At 42.6% G+C, this 14534-nt stretch overlaps 1 protein-coding gene across 1 annotated transcript in view; it reads right to left on the bottom strand.

The window, feature by feature from the left end:
• Positions 1 to 3811: 3811 nt before the first annotated feature.
• NKAIN3 (sodium/potassium transporting ATPase interacting 3) overlaps positions 3812 to 14534 on the bottom strand; it is a 534829-nt gene continuing 524106 nt past the window's right edge. The window contains exons 6-7 of the mRNA XM_061171937.1: positions 13350 to 13419; positions 3812 to 3848 (exon numbers count right to left, since the gene is read on the bottom strand). Coding sequence (XP_061027920.1) covers positions 3839 to 3848; positions 13350 to 13419 — 80 coding nt within the window. The 3' untranslated portion in view covers positions 3812 to 3838. The remainder of the gene's footprint in view (positions 3849 to 13349; positions 13420 to 14534) is intronic.

The following is a 14534-nucleotide window of genomic DNA, read 5'->3' as shown; positions in this document are numbered from 1 at the left end:
AGATCCAGCCCCTTGAAGCTGGCTGCTTCCCTTATTTAGGTCTATAGGAAATAGCAAGGCTTATTTTTCTGGAGGAAAAAAGAAAGAAGGATGCTAGGCAGGATGTCAAGTTATCTGCAAAACAAGTGAGGCAACAGCCCCTCAGATTGGGGTGATATGGACGTAAGTTTTTGTTTCAGGGACACATACCCTCACACTCTATGGCAGGTGGCTGGCTAAGATACTTGTGGATGTACTAGCTTAGAGCTTTTCCTAAGAGACGTTCGCAATTTCTCTGATCTAGGTTGTTTCACACCCCAGTATGTATTCTGTCCCTTGGGAATTCTCTAATTAACCCTCTCAACCACTGTAATTCCATTGCTTAACTTTTGCTGCTTTAAAGGTAATCCCAGCTGCCTGTGACTTCACACACTTTTCTATCTTTAAGAAAAGTCACTGGGCTTCCCTGGTGGCGCAGTGGTTATCTGCCTGCTAATGCAGGGGACACGGGTTCGCGCCCTGGTCTGGGAAGATCCCACATGCCACAGAGCAACTGGGCCCGTGAGCCACAATTACTGAGCCTGCGCGTCTGGAGCCTGTGCTCCGCAACAAGAGAGGCCGCGATAGTGAGGGGCCCGCGCACCGCGATGAAGAGTGGCCCCCGCTTGCTGCAACTAGAGAAAGCCCTAGCACAGAAACGAAGACCCAACATAGCAATCAATCAATCAATAAATCTTTTAAAAAAAAAAGAAAAAAAAGAAAAGTCATTGACCAAGATAGAAGACACGGCCTGGGGCAGGGTTGGGCAGGGTTCACAAGGCACAATGCCAGGATGGTTCAAAGAGGAAAAAAACTGTGGTTTTAACTTTCCCGTCTCCATTCCAGTCAGCACTAGGGGCTCATGGGCACTGGGGGACCCATCTCCAGCTTAATCGGGACAACTTCTGAGGAGAGCGCTTGAACCTGGAGCTGGACCATCTTTTAGGATGAGGAGATGGTAGCAAATGAATACAGGCTAAAAATATGAGTTGCTCTGACCAGACACACACTTGCATACAGGGAAGCCAAGATTCAGCAAGAGCGTAGATATAGTGAACATGTTTTTGTCGAAAACCCTGCTGCGTGATGCACGGTGCAGCGTGCATTCCCTAGAACAGGAGGCAAAAGCTGCAAAAGCTGGAAACTCTCACTTCTAAGAGGCAGCAAGCTTGACAGTGCTGTGTTGGAATTACCCAGATCAAGGGGTGGCTGCTGTTACTGCACAAGCCTACGCTTCTTTTCATCCCTTGGTCTTAAGTAAGCAGAACCTCTAAAGACTGGCCAGGAAGAGGAGAGGCAGGAAGGAGCCCAGTGGGAGGGAGAGGAGATGGGAGATCTATCTGACTTGTTTCTGATGAGTGGCAAATTTTCTGGAACTTTAGAATTATCATTATGGATTGCTGGGATTGGGGATTGAAACAGTTATAACTTAAATGAAGAAAGATTAAAAACTAAAAACACACATACCATATTAAGTAGTTGCCTATATTGAATATCCATAGAAAGATCACTAATGTGAGGATTTCCTCCTCAAATCTGCAACTAGACAAGATCTAGGACTCTGCAGTGCATTGTAGAAGTATGTTCAAATTTATATGAAGGTAAAACAGCAACACTAGTTAGTGTGGTACTGTTTTGTGAAGTGTTTACTGTGTTTTGTTTGTGCGTGTGTGTGTGTGTGTAATGAAATGACAGTTTAAAATATTTAAATGTTATTTTTACTCTTCTGTCTTATTGATTTTCTACATTTTTTATATGCTATTAGTTTTCTCCCTAATAATATGTATTCGTCTTGGAATTTGAATGTAAAAGTTATTTTTAAATTAAGAAATGCAATGTTTAGTGTATACTATTTCTAATCTCTTAAATATGGGCAATTTTTTCAAGCTACTTTTTAGAAAACTTGGAAGAGTTTGGGGTTTGCGTGGGCTTTGCACAGCACTTGAATGGGTAGCAAGAGCTCCGGACAGGATCCAACTTGTTCTGACATGACAATGGTAACTGCCTCTTTCAATTGTGGCACACTTCACAGTTTACACAGTATTTTTTGTATTTTCAGCTAATCCTCACCTTACCCTTGGGAGGTAGGCATTGCTGTTCTACTTTACAGATGAGGAAATCTCCAGGACCGAGATGTCTAACACTGTCCAAGACCACAGTGATGGGCTGGAGACCCAACCCTCTCCCCCTTTTGCCCTCCGGCTTCTCCTTCCTTCGGTCATAGCCTGTGCCCTCTGTATACAGCAGGACTCCGGACAAATCACCAAATCCCCTAGGCTTCAGCCCCCAACTGTACAAGCCAGCTTGGACTGGCCCTTCTCCCCAGTCCCTGCTACCTCCTCTTCATTTTGAATTTGGGTTTATTCAGTGGAATGAAAAGTGATGGGATTCAGTGAGTGTCAGCCGACTGACAGGGCACAGTCCAGAGGCTGTGAGTAAAACAGGCCTCCAGAAAGCCCACGGTGTCTGTCATGAACTGGGAGGGACCAGGGCAGACTTTACTGCATAAATTCTGATTCTTAAAAGAATCTCATAAAATATATAGGCTTCAAAGAAGAAGAAGGAAAAAAAAAAACCTCTACACACATACAAAAAATTGGACACAATTTAAGATGGTTTGTAGACTGACTTAGAGATGTATGGGCCAAGTTAACTTCTGGATTAAATACTTGCATGTATACACAATTTCGGGCCCTATAGGAGGCTTCATCTTGGTTGTTACACAAAGTGAGCAAAGCTTATTTTGACATGGGAAATAATAATTGAAAGATATGAAGGAAAAAACTGTGATATGTTTTCAACAGTCCTTTTCCCATGGAATATTATGTTTCCCATATTACTTTCTTGGTTCTTGAGATGGGGTAGGAGAAAGAAAAGTTGATTCAGAACAAATATAAACATCTTCTTTAGAAGTATTATAGAGAATTCCACACCATTTTAATACTTTTTGGAATATCTTACGAGCAACATTCCTGATCACAGATTTATGGTTGTGATTTCTGTCCCATAAACCTATAAGCTGTATATTTAGGTCTGACGCCAGTGTCACGACTGGGATAAAGGGTAGAAAATCTGAACCTCAGAGATACCAGATTCCCTCCAAATGGGAAAGGTGTTCTACTGGTCATTTCACTCTTTCATACACCCATGATATATATTTTTTCAGAACATAGGAAGAACAAGATATTATGCATGCATCTGAACATTTAGATTGCCATAATATGATTCTGGGTTTTGGAAAGTCGAGAACAAAGGAGGAATCTCTATTTTGTCTTGTGGTGTTGAAAAAATGATCTGTACTCAGTCTGAAAACCCCATCCACTATCTGTACCCATTTATCAGCTGTCACCGCATCTAACTTCCTGCCGAGGAACCCCGGGTAACATCCACTATGAGAACTCCCGTCAGGCCTGAGACCACCGCGGTCAGCAATGGGGACTTGATATCTCAGCTACACAAACCCACATTTCTCTTAGAATTGACTGTGGAAGGTTTTCACAGAATGTTTTTCATTTTGCATGCCTCACATTAAATATTGTTGAAAGATTAAAAACCGATTTTGGGGTACAATTTACAAGTATTCATATAAGAAGGAAATGACTAAAAAAATACCCACCCAAGCACCTACAACTCATCTAGCAAACAATGCTAATAACACATAGGCTGTGCCTGGAGAACCCTGTGATTCGTGGGAAAGCGGGGAGGTGCAGTCCATCCTCTGGAAGAAAGTGAGACGTGTCAATGCAGAGAGGTGTTGTCATTGGTGCTTTGCTTCCTAAGTCAAGTTCAGCAGCCGCATTTTCAGAGTCAGCGTCATCACTTATTTCGACCTGAAACAGAAAGGATGAAGTGCTTTAAAAGACTTCAAAATTGAAAACTAAATTTCCTTTTTATTCATCCAGGCTTTTCAAAAGGCAAAATGTGCCCTGTGCTGTCTGTGTCCGTGGCTGTAGCAATAAGCAAGCAAAACACCTGGGCTCCCTGCTTTTCAGATCAGGGCGGGGCAAGCAGGTGTAAACGTCAGAGGGGAGGACTTGTAGTTTCCTGGGAAAGACGTGCCAGCCACATAGCAAATGGGGAGTGATGTAAAGGTATTGCCTTTGGTGGCCTTGGGGTAAAGATGACAGGGTAGTATTATGTCTCCAAACTGCTAGCTACACCCCCTAGCCTAACCTTCCTATAGCCTTCCGTTGGTTGACTGCTCAAGAACCATCCAGGTCTGGCTTTCATACCACCTATGGCCCTTACATACATCCCACCCTGTGGTGGTTAATTTTATGTGTCAATTTGGCTAGGCCATAGTACCCAGATATTTGGTCAAACACCAGTCTAAAAGTCACTGTGAAGGTAACTTTTTTTTTTTTAGAAGAGATTAACATTTAAATCAATAGACTGAGTAAAGTAGACTCCCTCCATAATGTGGGTGGGTCATGTTCAGTCAGTTGGAAGGCATTAAGAGAAAAGACTGAGGTCCCCGGAGGAAGAAGGAATTCTGCCTCCAGACTGCCTTTGGACTCAAGATGCAATGTCAACTCTTCCTGGGTCTCTAGTCTGCCTGCCTACCCTGCAGATTTGGACTTGCCTGCCCCATGATCACATGAGCGGATTTCTTAAAATCTCTCTCTCTCCACACACACACCCTATTGGTTCTGTTTCTCTGGAATACACACACTCATCTCCAATCATCCTTGTCTCCACACATTTGACAAAGACTCTGTGCATCTTCCTGACTCCATACCAGGCGGTAAGCCTTTGGAAGGTGAGGGCTTTGGCTCTAGCATCTTCATACAGTATCAACCTCAACACAGTGTCTGCTATACAGTTGGCACCTAATAAATATTTGTTGGATACTTTTGTTTCTCTCTTGTGAAAAGTCTTAGCTGATCCAAACCTATTCATCTCTGAGGTTCAGTTGAAATCTCTTCTCCATGAAGATTCCACTTCTACCTCAGCCGTGTTGTTTTCTCATCCTGCTAATGGCAACTCTTATGCTATCAGCTGGACCCCATGTGTAGCGAATGGCTGTCAGCTTCACAACTAATTGTGCATTGATTGTTTCACTCAGGTATGTAAGTATTTTCCTGCCAACTAAATTATAAGCAGGGTGCCAGTGGAGACGGTGTTTCATACTTGTATCCCCATCCAGCAATTCTCTTCCATTAACTCAGTTCAATGACTGTATGGCTCGGAATGGACTTTTTCATCATAATTTGAAATAGCTGAAAAAAATGTTCAACTTCCCAGTTTCACTTTTTGGAAGCCACTCTTCTCCCTGTAAATTCTGTTCCCTCCTCACCCCTCAGGGGCGGGAGCCCTGCAGTTCTCTCCTTCTCACTTATCACGCTTTCTCTGCTCTCCTATTTCTCTACATTCTGAAAGACGTCACCCAAATGTCTAGCCCTTTGACCCCGCTGCGTTGAACAAGGGTTTAAATGGAAAGATAAAGGGATGAGATTATAATGGTGGGATTTTTATAGTTTTATGTAACCTTTTAGTCTGAAGGAAGATTCAAGTTGTAGAAGTTTATTCATCCGTCCAACAGGTGACTCTTCTAGAATGGGATAAGGCAGTAGGGGAAGGCATTTTCTTTCTTTGTTAGTGATAGTATTGGTGGGCATCGGGGGAACGTCTAGGTACCCACTACATTTTTCATGTCACCTCTACTTATAGCTACTATTTTCTGCTTTGGGGCTTTAGCAACATGGATTGGAAAAGCTGCGAAGTAGGCTGAGCCTGGTCCTGTGATGCCAGGTAGGAATGCTGGCCTGTTACTTCAGGCATTGGGAAATACGTCTGCAAGGAGTTTTCTAAGAAGACAATGAAGCAACTGCGAGAGGAGGCATTGAAAGGAAAGCCTATTGACCACTCTGCCTTAGGTGTTATTAACAGATGGATTTTTCAAAGTCAAACATACACAGAAGTAAAGAGAATGGTATTATGAATCCCTATGTTCTCATCATCCAGCTTCAACTAAAATAAAAATTATCTAATTAAGTTTCATGTAGTCCCCACAACTTTATTATTTATTTTTTGGCTAGAGTATTAAAAGCAAATCTTAGACGTCACGTCTTGTGTGTCACTCATCGGCACATCTCAGTGATGATTCCCTAACTCGGTGGTTCTTCCTAGCCAGGGACATTTACCAGTTGTTTGCCACAATTTGGCCGTGTGTGTGTATGTGTGTGTGTGTGTGTGTGTGCGCGCGCCCGCTACTGGTGTCTAGTGGGCAGAGGCCAAGGATGTTGCTAAATATCCCAAAATGCACAGGACAGCCCCTACTACAAAGAATGATCTGGGTCCAGAGTTAACAGTGCCGAGGTTCAGAAACCCTGCTCAACTGATAAAAATGTTTTCTTCTTTTGTTAAAACCTATTTATTAGCATATCTATCAAAATAGGCAACAATTCCTTAATATCATTTACTATCCAGTCCATATTTGCATTTCCCCAATTGTCTAAAAGCATCTCATTACAGTTGGTTTGTTGAAACCAGAATCCAAACAAGGTAAACACACTGTATTTGACTAGTATGTCTCTTAAATCTCTCTTAAATTGTAAGAGTCCCCCCCCGCTTTTTTTTCATTTGCCCTGTACTATTTCCCACATTCTAGAGTGGCTGATTGCTTCCTTGTGGTGAGATTTTGTTATTCTTGTATTTTCTACACTTTCAGTCCAAGATCAGTCAGCCCAAGATATTTCATAGATGGTGCTGTGTCTTATTGCATCACCTCTGGAGACATAGAATGTCTAGTTATCACTCTTTTAATGATGGATCAATTAGTCTGGGTAGAAGAGTTTGAGTTTTGGGATCCTTAAGATCATTTCTTTTGGCAGATGTTTGTAGATATGTTGGCAGTTACCTGAGGGTACGTACCCTTGAGGCAGAATGAAATCAAATGATAAGATAGTGTTGTTATTTCAAAGTGTGTCTCCTGATAGGCCCGTCATCGTCTCTTTTCCTATTGCTTTTTTAAATCTCTCTGTCACTTCCGGTGTGTGTGTGTGTGTGTGTGTGTGTGTGTGTGCACGCACGCTTGACTCTGTGTTTTGTACATTCTTTATTATGTCTTGTTTCTTCCCAGAACCTGTCATAACATGAGGATTATACATAATTTTGATGTAACTATAAAATGAAAAATATATATTAAATATAAAATTTGTTTTATCTTCATTACCTTTAATTTTAAAATCAGTGTATACTTTCTCTTGGGAACAGGGGCGAATGAAGTTACTTTTACTTATGCTGATGAGTTTTTTTCAGGGGGGAGATGATCCGTATCTCCACACCACTACAGAAATCTATTTTCTTCTCATTGACATCAATGACAAGTACTGAGAAGAATCCTGAGATTCTGGGAAAGACAGGAATTGACAGCTTCCCTGGGGGGGCACCGTTCAGATATGAGCTTTCTCATTTTGGAAAAGACTTTATGTGCTTCACAAGGCAGCATGAGGACCGGGCTCTCGAGGCTCTGGGGGCAGTGCGTGAGGTCATGTGTCAAACGAGAGGGTCTTTGTGTCCCCAGTGAGGATGACTGACCATCAGTCGTGGAGGCCCTCTTGCGTGTGGCCGGCTGCACGGTTGGTGGCCTCGTTCCCTCCTAGCAAGGACAGTGGTGCATGAACCGGCCAGTGTAGGGATGAGTCAGAACTGCGGGAACCGTATAAACACAGCCATCTCGCTGCTCCTTGGTCAAATAGCTACACATTAGGTGTGTTCTTACGTTGTCCCTAAAATAGTATAATCATTTCCTAGGATGGATCAAAAAGTCATGAATGCCAGTGACAAAGGGAAGGCTCCCCAAAGCCAGGGAGAGCAGTGAGCCCTAAGTGCCGCCTGCTTTGAGCTAAGTAAGGCAGGCAGGCAGGGAGGCTGCCTCTCCTTTGGGACCAGTAAGAGGGCGCTGAGCGCTATACAGTTGCGGTGCTCTGCATGCTTGAGGCGTCCCGGAGAGTTAATGCCTCTGTAAGTGCCCATCTTTCCAGGGACTGACGGTTGCCCTCAGGCAACAGAACTGCACACTCAGTAATGGGAAATGTGAGCAGCCATCCTATGAGCAGGTCACAGACACCTGGCTCTGCGTGCCACAGGGACAGACACATAGATAGACGAACAGGAAGGTGTGAAAGCCAATCAAGGACAAATGAAAACAGGGTATAGCCAGAGAGCTATCATTTTATTAGTCTTCAGGCAGCTGGTCAAGAAATGGAGGAGGGATGGGGTAAATGATGGTTCCCCGTTGGTGTTTATTGGTTGTTAAATCAGGGTTTGAAAGCACATCATTCTCACCTCCCCGTCTCCCACACACACCCACACACATCCCTCTGATTTCTCCTCCTGGCTGGTTTTTAATGTAGATTTTGTACATGCAGAATGGCCTGGCACCAACTTGTAAGGATACTGATACAAAACACCCGTTCTCAGGAAAGAGCGGAGATGGATGTGACCGTCTCTGGTTCCGTCCAGCAGTCCGATCGTCAGAGGCGGATGCCCTCTGAGTCTGGACCGTGAGGGCTGGAGGTACAGTGGAGCTGACGGCAGTGCCAGCCTGAAATGGGGGGCAGCTGCGTCTGTGTTCCGGTCCTTGGTTGCAATAGCAGACACTCCATCAGCGGTGACCACAGAGCATGTAAAAATTTTTGTGAAGAAAAATTAGCCTCCTGCAAAGGCAATCAGACAAGTCAAGATACCAGAGAAACGTCAAGTTCTCATTTGGAAACCTTAGAAAAAGATTGGCTAAAAGTAACAGAAGAAGCTTTTTTCATCACGTCTTTCTTAACTGCAGTCACAGGGTGTCTTCCTCATGGAAATTTCTCACATCATCAGATCGCTCTACTTCTCTTGTGAAACTCAGTTCTGAGATTCCACTGCTGTCTTTCTTTGATAAACTGCCTTGGTCTAATTATTTTTATGTGAAGAGTTACTGCTACCTGGAGCTTAATTGTCCCACCACCCAGTTGCTAACGATTATGATGATTTTGACAAAACTTAAAGTAATTCAGTTGCTCGCTCTATCATTCCCTGAATGTCTGTATCTCTTTCAGAGCTGCGTGGATTTCTGCCAAGCTATGCTTCTTCCTGAGAGGTAAATCTGCTTCTGTCAGTCCTCTCCCTTTGGGGTAGCTGCTGCTTCCACCATGAGCTGCTGCGGAGGTGTCCTCTTCAAAGCCACTGATGGCCAGGTGAGCAACCCTTGCCCTGGCCCTTTCGCCATTGTGAAAGGTGGTGTAGGAGCAGCAACGGAGGAGACCCTGGCAGAGAAACAGGACGTACTTATGTTGAGAGTTAGAGCTCCCTCATTCGCCGCCATGGCCAGACAGGGGTCCCCAGAAGAGGCTCCCCTTGACCCGTGTGTCACGTAACCCCAAGCCAGACCCAGACGACAATCACTGGAAGCATCTCCATGGCCGTAGGCATAAAGGATGCCATTGTTTAGATGGTACAGCAATGGCAGTTGAGCATCTCAGAGCATCCCCACCAGGAGCCAAGCTTCCTTCTCGGCTTAAACATCTGCTTCCTTGTAGGTTTGCTGACTTTATGTGAGAACTGGGGTGAAGGCCAGATTGGATATGCACAACTTTCAACTTTATCCTCTGCAGAGTGGCCAAAAAAATGAGCCTCCATGCGGGAGACATTCGTTTTCTTCTTCTGCTTTTGATAAACTCTTCATCGTCTTTCCAACATCAGCTCAGGCATCACCTCCCCGTGGTGCCTTCTCTCCCCAAGTGAGAAGTAAACGTTCCCTCTTCTGCAAAAAATTGCCTTGGGGATGTTGTTTTGTATCTACTTATTTCTATGTAGGTCTCCTCTACTAGATCATTCGCGGCTGGAGGTCAAGCTCAAGTATTACCCACCTTTGTATCTCCAGCCCAGGGCCTGGTACACATGTTGTGAGTGATCAATAAACAGTTGTAAATGGAAGTAAACCAATTTATGTAACCAGTGGGTCTTGATAGCTTGGTGCCATTACTTTTTTTTTTTAATTTAAATATAGTTGATTTACAATGTTGTGTTAGTTTTAGGCATACAGCAAAGTGATTCAGATATACACACATGCGTGCACACACACATATGTATATATCCCTTTTCAGATTCTTTTCCATTATACGTTATTACAGGATATTGAATATGGTTCCCTGTGTTATACAGTAGGTCTTTATTGCTTATCTGCTTTGTATATAGTAGTGTGTATCTGTTAATCCCAAACTTCTAATTTACCCCTCCCCATCCTTTCCCCTTTGGTAACCATAAGTTTGTTTTCTGTGTCTGAGTCTGTTTCTGTTTTGTAAATAAGTTCATTTGTTGATGCTGGTACTTTAAAGAGAGACAAAGCGTGAAAGACCAAATCCACGTGTGAACTGCCTCACATCACATCACCCCAGTGCACATATTCACACCCAGCTGGACTGTGGGCCCTGGAAAAGTGCACTTTATGACTGCGAGCAATGACACAATCAAACACAAGAATGAGGGCTCCCTGTGCAAGTCTGCAGTGAATGTAACCACCCCTCTGGAGCTGAAAGTTACCCATCTATATCCATGTTCCCGGGAATATGATAAAGATTCTCCCGATCCCCTTCATAAAGTGGCCTCTTCATAAACCTGGCTTCGTACTCCATGGAAATTAGACCCTTCACGAAGGTTAAAAGCCAGGGTCCATGCCCCCTCTAACGATTTAGTTCAGAAGATTGGCTTTTCCTCCAGTCTTGCTGGTACAATGGATGTGGCATCCCTGAACTGGTTACGATGGAATCCAATACAAAGGCTTTATTAAAAGAAATCAAGCAGGCTGATTGATGCCGACTGGATAAATTCCGCCATATTTGCATACCTGAGGGGAGCACCCACTGACCTCTTAAATTGTTTCATGCACAATGATTTTAATTTGGGTTTAGTTTGACCTTGCCGATTCCTGCTTCCTCCGTGGTTGAAAGGCGTTCCATATTCATCTGACATAATGATATGCATCATCTATCAAAGTAGAAACTTGTTCTCTTGCTTTCTGCAGCCTGTAGTTGATGCCACATTCAGCTGAAAAGGTGTGGAAGGTCAGCAGTGAACAGGGTAATTGAGAAAGCCCTTTGGTGCAACTAGAGATGATCATACTAAGTGAAGTAAGTCAGAAAGAGAAAGATAAATACCATATGATATCACTTATATGTGGAATCTAAAATACAACACAAATGAACCTATCTACGAAACAGAAACAGACTCATAGACATAGAGAACACACTTGTGGTTGCCAAGGGGGAGGGGGGTGGGGGAAAGATGGACTGGGAGTTTGGGGTTGGTAGATGCAAACTATTGCATTTAGAACGGATAAACAACAAGGTCCTACTGTATAGCACAGGGAACTGTATTCAATATCCTGTGATAAACCATAATGGAAAAGAATATTAAAAAAGAATGCATATATGGGTATAACTGAGTCACTTTGCTGTACAGCAGAGATTGATACAGCATTGTAAATCAACTATACTTCAAAAAAAAAAAAAAAAAAAAGGAAAGCCCTTTGAGGAGGGAGTGGAGTTGATCAAAGCCTTTTAGGTAAACTTATCAAGACGTTTCATGTGTTCTGGATTCACAGAGATTGAAGGGACTTTAGGAAACAGAGACAGAAGTCATTTGCCTCTGGGCCATGCCACAGGACACCCTTTTCAGGCACATGGATACAAGAGTGTCATTCAAGAAAGGAGATTCCATTACCATCAGTAATCAATTGCCATTTTTTAATAACCTCCCCTCATAGTAAGATCTTTCTGACCTCTGACCAACATGTTTCATATTGCAATTTCTCTGCTGAGTTATGTTTTTCACAGTGGAGATGAAAGACATCATTCATCATTCTCTTTTCACATAACAAACATATAGAAGACTCTCTAAGTCACCGCTAGGCATTGTTTCAGTTCTTTTCTCACTTCCAGTTGCTCTGATCATCTTTGTTATTGTCACAATCCCTGCCAAGTTCCCCACATCCGCAGATATCCACTTCTGGAGTCGATCATTGATGAGCACGCAGCAGCATGAGTAATGAGGTGGTGGCTTCTTGGTCCTGGAATGTTATACAGGGTGGATGTTTTTCCAGATTAGGCTGGCTTTAAGAAACCAACATATATTTAAACATCGATCATGTGACAGGCACAGTGCTGATTTGTGTAGCCTGTGAACTATGTTTCCTTTAGCTCATTCTACTGGAATCAAATTAATTCCACATGGGGAGGTGGAGGAGCCAGTGCAGGTTTCTCAGGGCTTCCGTCCCCAAAGAAGCTGGGGAAGGGGTTGCAGATTTGGGTAGGAACCACTGTGGCAAAGAGGCAGCTGATGAAGACTTTCATACATGTTTCTTACACCAGTGACTGTTGTACAAATTTCCTCTGTCTCCATGAAATTACAGAGCACTGGGCTGAAAGAAACGGAAGGTCATCCGAGCAAGTCCACAATGTCATGTTGAGGGAAAGACCCCAGCTCCATCACTGACTACTTGAGAGACTTTGGGAAGGTTGTCTATCATCTATGAACCTCAGGTTCCTTATTTATAGAATGGACTACTAATTAGTACATTACAGTAGTTTCATGAGGATGAAGTGAGATAATATACGCAAAGTGCACATGATATCTATTATTTTATACAGTTGTCTATTTGCTACTTAGAGTTTTCTAGGAATGGAGTCATGGTATCTATTTTCTTGTTTCCTACTATTTTATCAATCAAGTGACCATGATTCCTTCCTTATACTCAACTGAAATCTGTCCAGTTTGAGGTGTCTTTGTTGTAGTTGTTGACTTCCTTACGGTCAGTCAAATATTTGAGTACTAGGCACAGTCATGGGCAACTTTACAGATGCTCTACATACCTTATCCCATTGAATCCATCCTCTCTCCTCCACCTATGAAACTATAGTCCAGGTGACAGAACCAAGTCTCAGAGACTTCAAGGGAGGCCCCTGGGACCACACAGATAGAGCCTGGATCCCAATCTAGTCTTTCTTCCCTTTTCCCTCTGCTATGTTGCCCCCAAGACACATATTAAGTTTCTCTTTTGTAGACTAAATCATCCTTTTTTCCCTTCAATTTGGCAATCAACTACTGATAAGAAAAATAAAATAAAACTATCATTTTTAGAAACATAAACCATGGTACCGACTTCAAATCCTTTTTGGAATGAACAATAATAATGATAATGTTGGGTTACATGTGAAAGGTGTGTTTCAAATATGAGTGGAAAATTAAACCAATGATTAGTAGTGGTAGGTCCAAATTATTTCAGGTTTGGTTAGTTTTGGCCAAGTTAGAAGGATTAATATTTTCCATCTCATCACACCTTTACTTACAGATGAACAGGCTTTAACTCAACATGATCCTGGTAGTAGGAGTGTGCATCAAGTCCACCTATGAAATCAACTGAAAATACAACATAGCCCAATATGAATAAATGTGCAAACTCATATAATACTAGGTGATTAAAAAAGAACACATAAAAATAATATTAACGAAAATATCTGCCTATCACAAAAATGGAAGACTGTGTATTTAAGATAAAGACTGTTCAAAATATTATCAGTGGTCAAAAAATGGGGAAATTTTAAGAAACACACATAGAACTTGGGATCTTAGGGACTGAAAAATCACAGTTGTTACTGGCTTTAGTGAAAAATGAAGTAACATTAAATAACATTAGACTTTAAATAATGTTTGTCCTTAGGCATAGAGATATGCCCTTTCCCCCTATATATCAAAAGATATACCTTTTCTTCTTGTTGCCAGAATCCATTTTTTTCCTTAAGAATATTTATTGCATCATTAGAAAGACCTTTGAGAAGTCACAAAATCTATGTCCTTGCCATCTGTCCTCGCCTTCTGTCCTCAAGCCGTTCCTGACAAATAAGCACCTGCATTTTGTTGGGTCCCCTAACTTTCTTTCCTTTTTTGGCCATGCCATGCTGGCTCTTAATTTTCCGACCAGGGATCGAACCCATGCTACCAGCATTAGGAGCGCGGAGTCAACCACGGGGCCGCCAGGGAAGTCCCTAAGAACCTGCATTTTGCAGAGGAGGTTTCGACTTCTCTCTGGTGGTGTGGTACTTGCCTCACAGTCTGTATAGACTCACTATTTTTGGTAATATTCTTTCTAATTTCTTTCTGTTTTGACCAAAGCCTCAATCTTTCTTTTCCAAACCTAATGTCTACAGCTAATCTTAGTTCATTTCTCTTGTTTTTTTTTTTTTGGCATAGTCCATTAAAAATATTAATCAGGTCATACCAAGCTCTGGTTATACTACAGCACTCTAACATTGACAGGTATGTGGGCATATAGGAACACTGAACGCTGTGTCTGTGTGTTTAGGTACACAGCATGTGAATATTATATTATATCCTCCACTCAAGACAGGCATGCTAGTGAACTGTGATTTAGAGAGAGATGAATTAGCCTAGAAGTTCTAGTGAAGTCTTGACCTACTCTGACTTGCTCTATCCTTCCAGCTCCACTGAAGGAGGTGAGGTGAAGCTTCACCAGA

Source organism: Eubalaena glacialis, chromosome 17 (assembly GCF_028564815.1).
Source record: "Eubalaena glacialis isolate mEubGla1 chromosome 17, mEubGla1.1.hap2.+ XY, whole genome shotgun sequence".
Classification (NCBI taxonomy): Eukaryota; Metazoa; Chordata; class Mammalia; order Artiodactyla; family Balaenidae; genus Eubalaena; species Eubalaena glacialis.
This window is presented reverse-complemented; position numbering and strand designations above follow the sequence as displayed.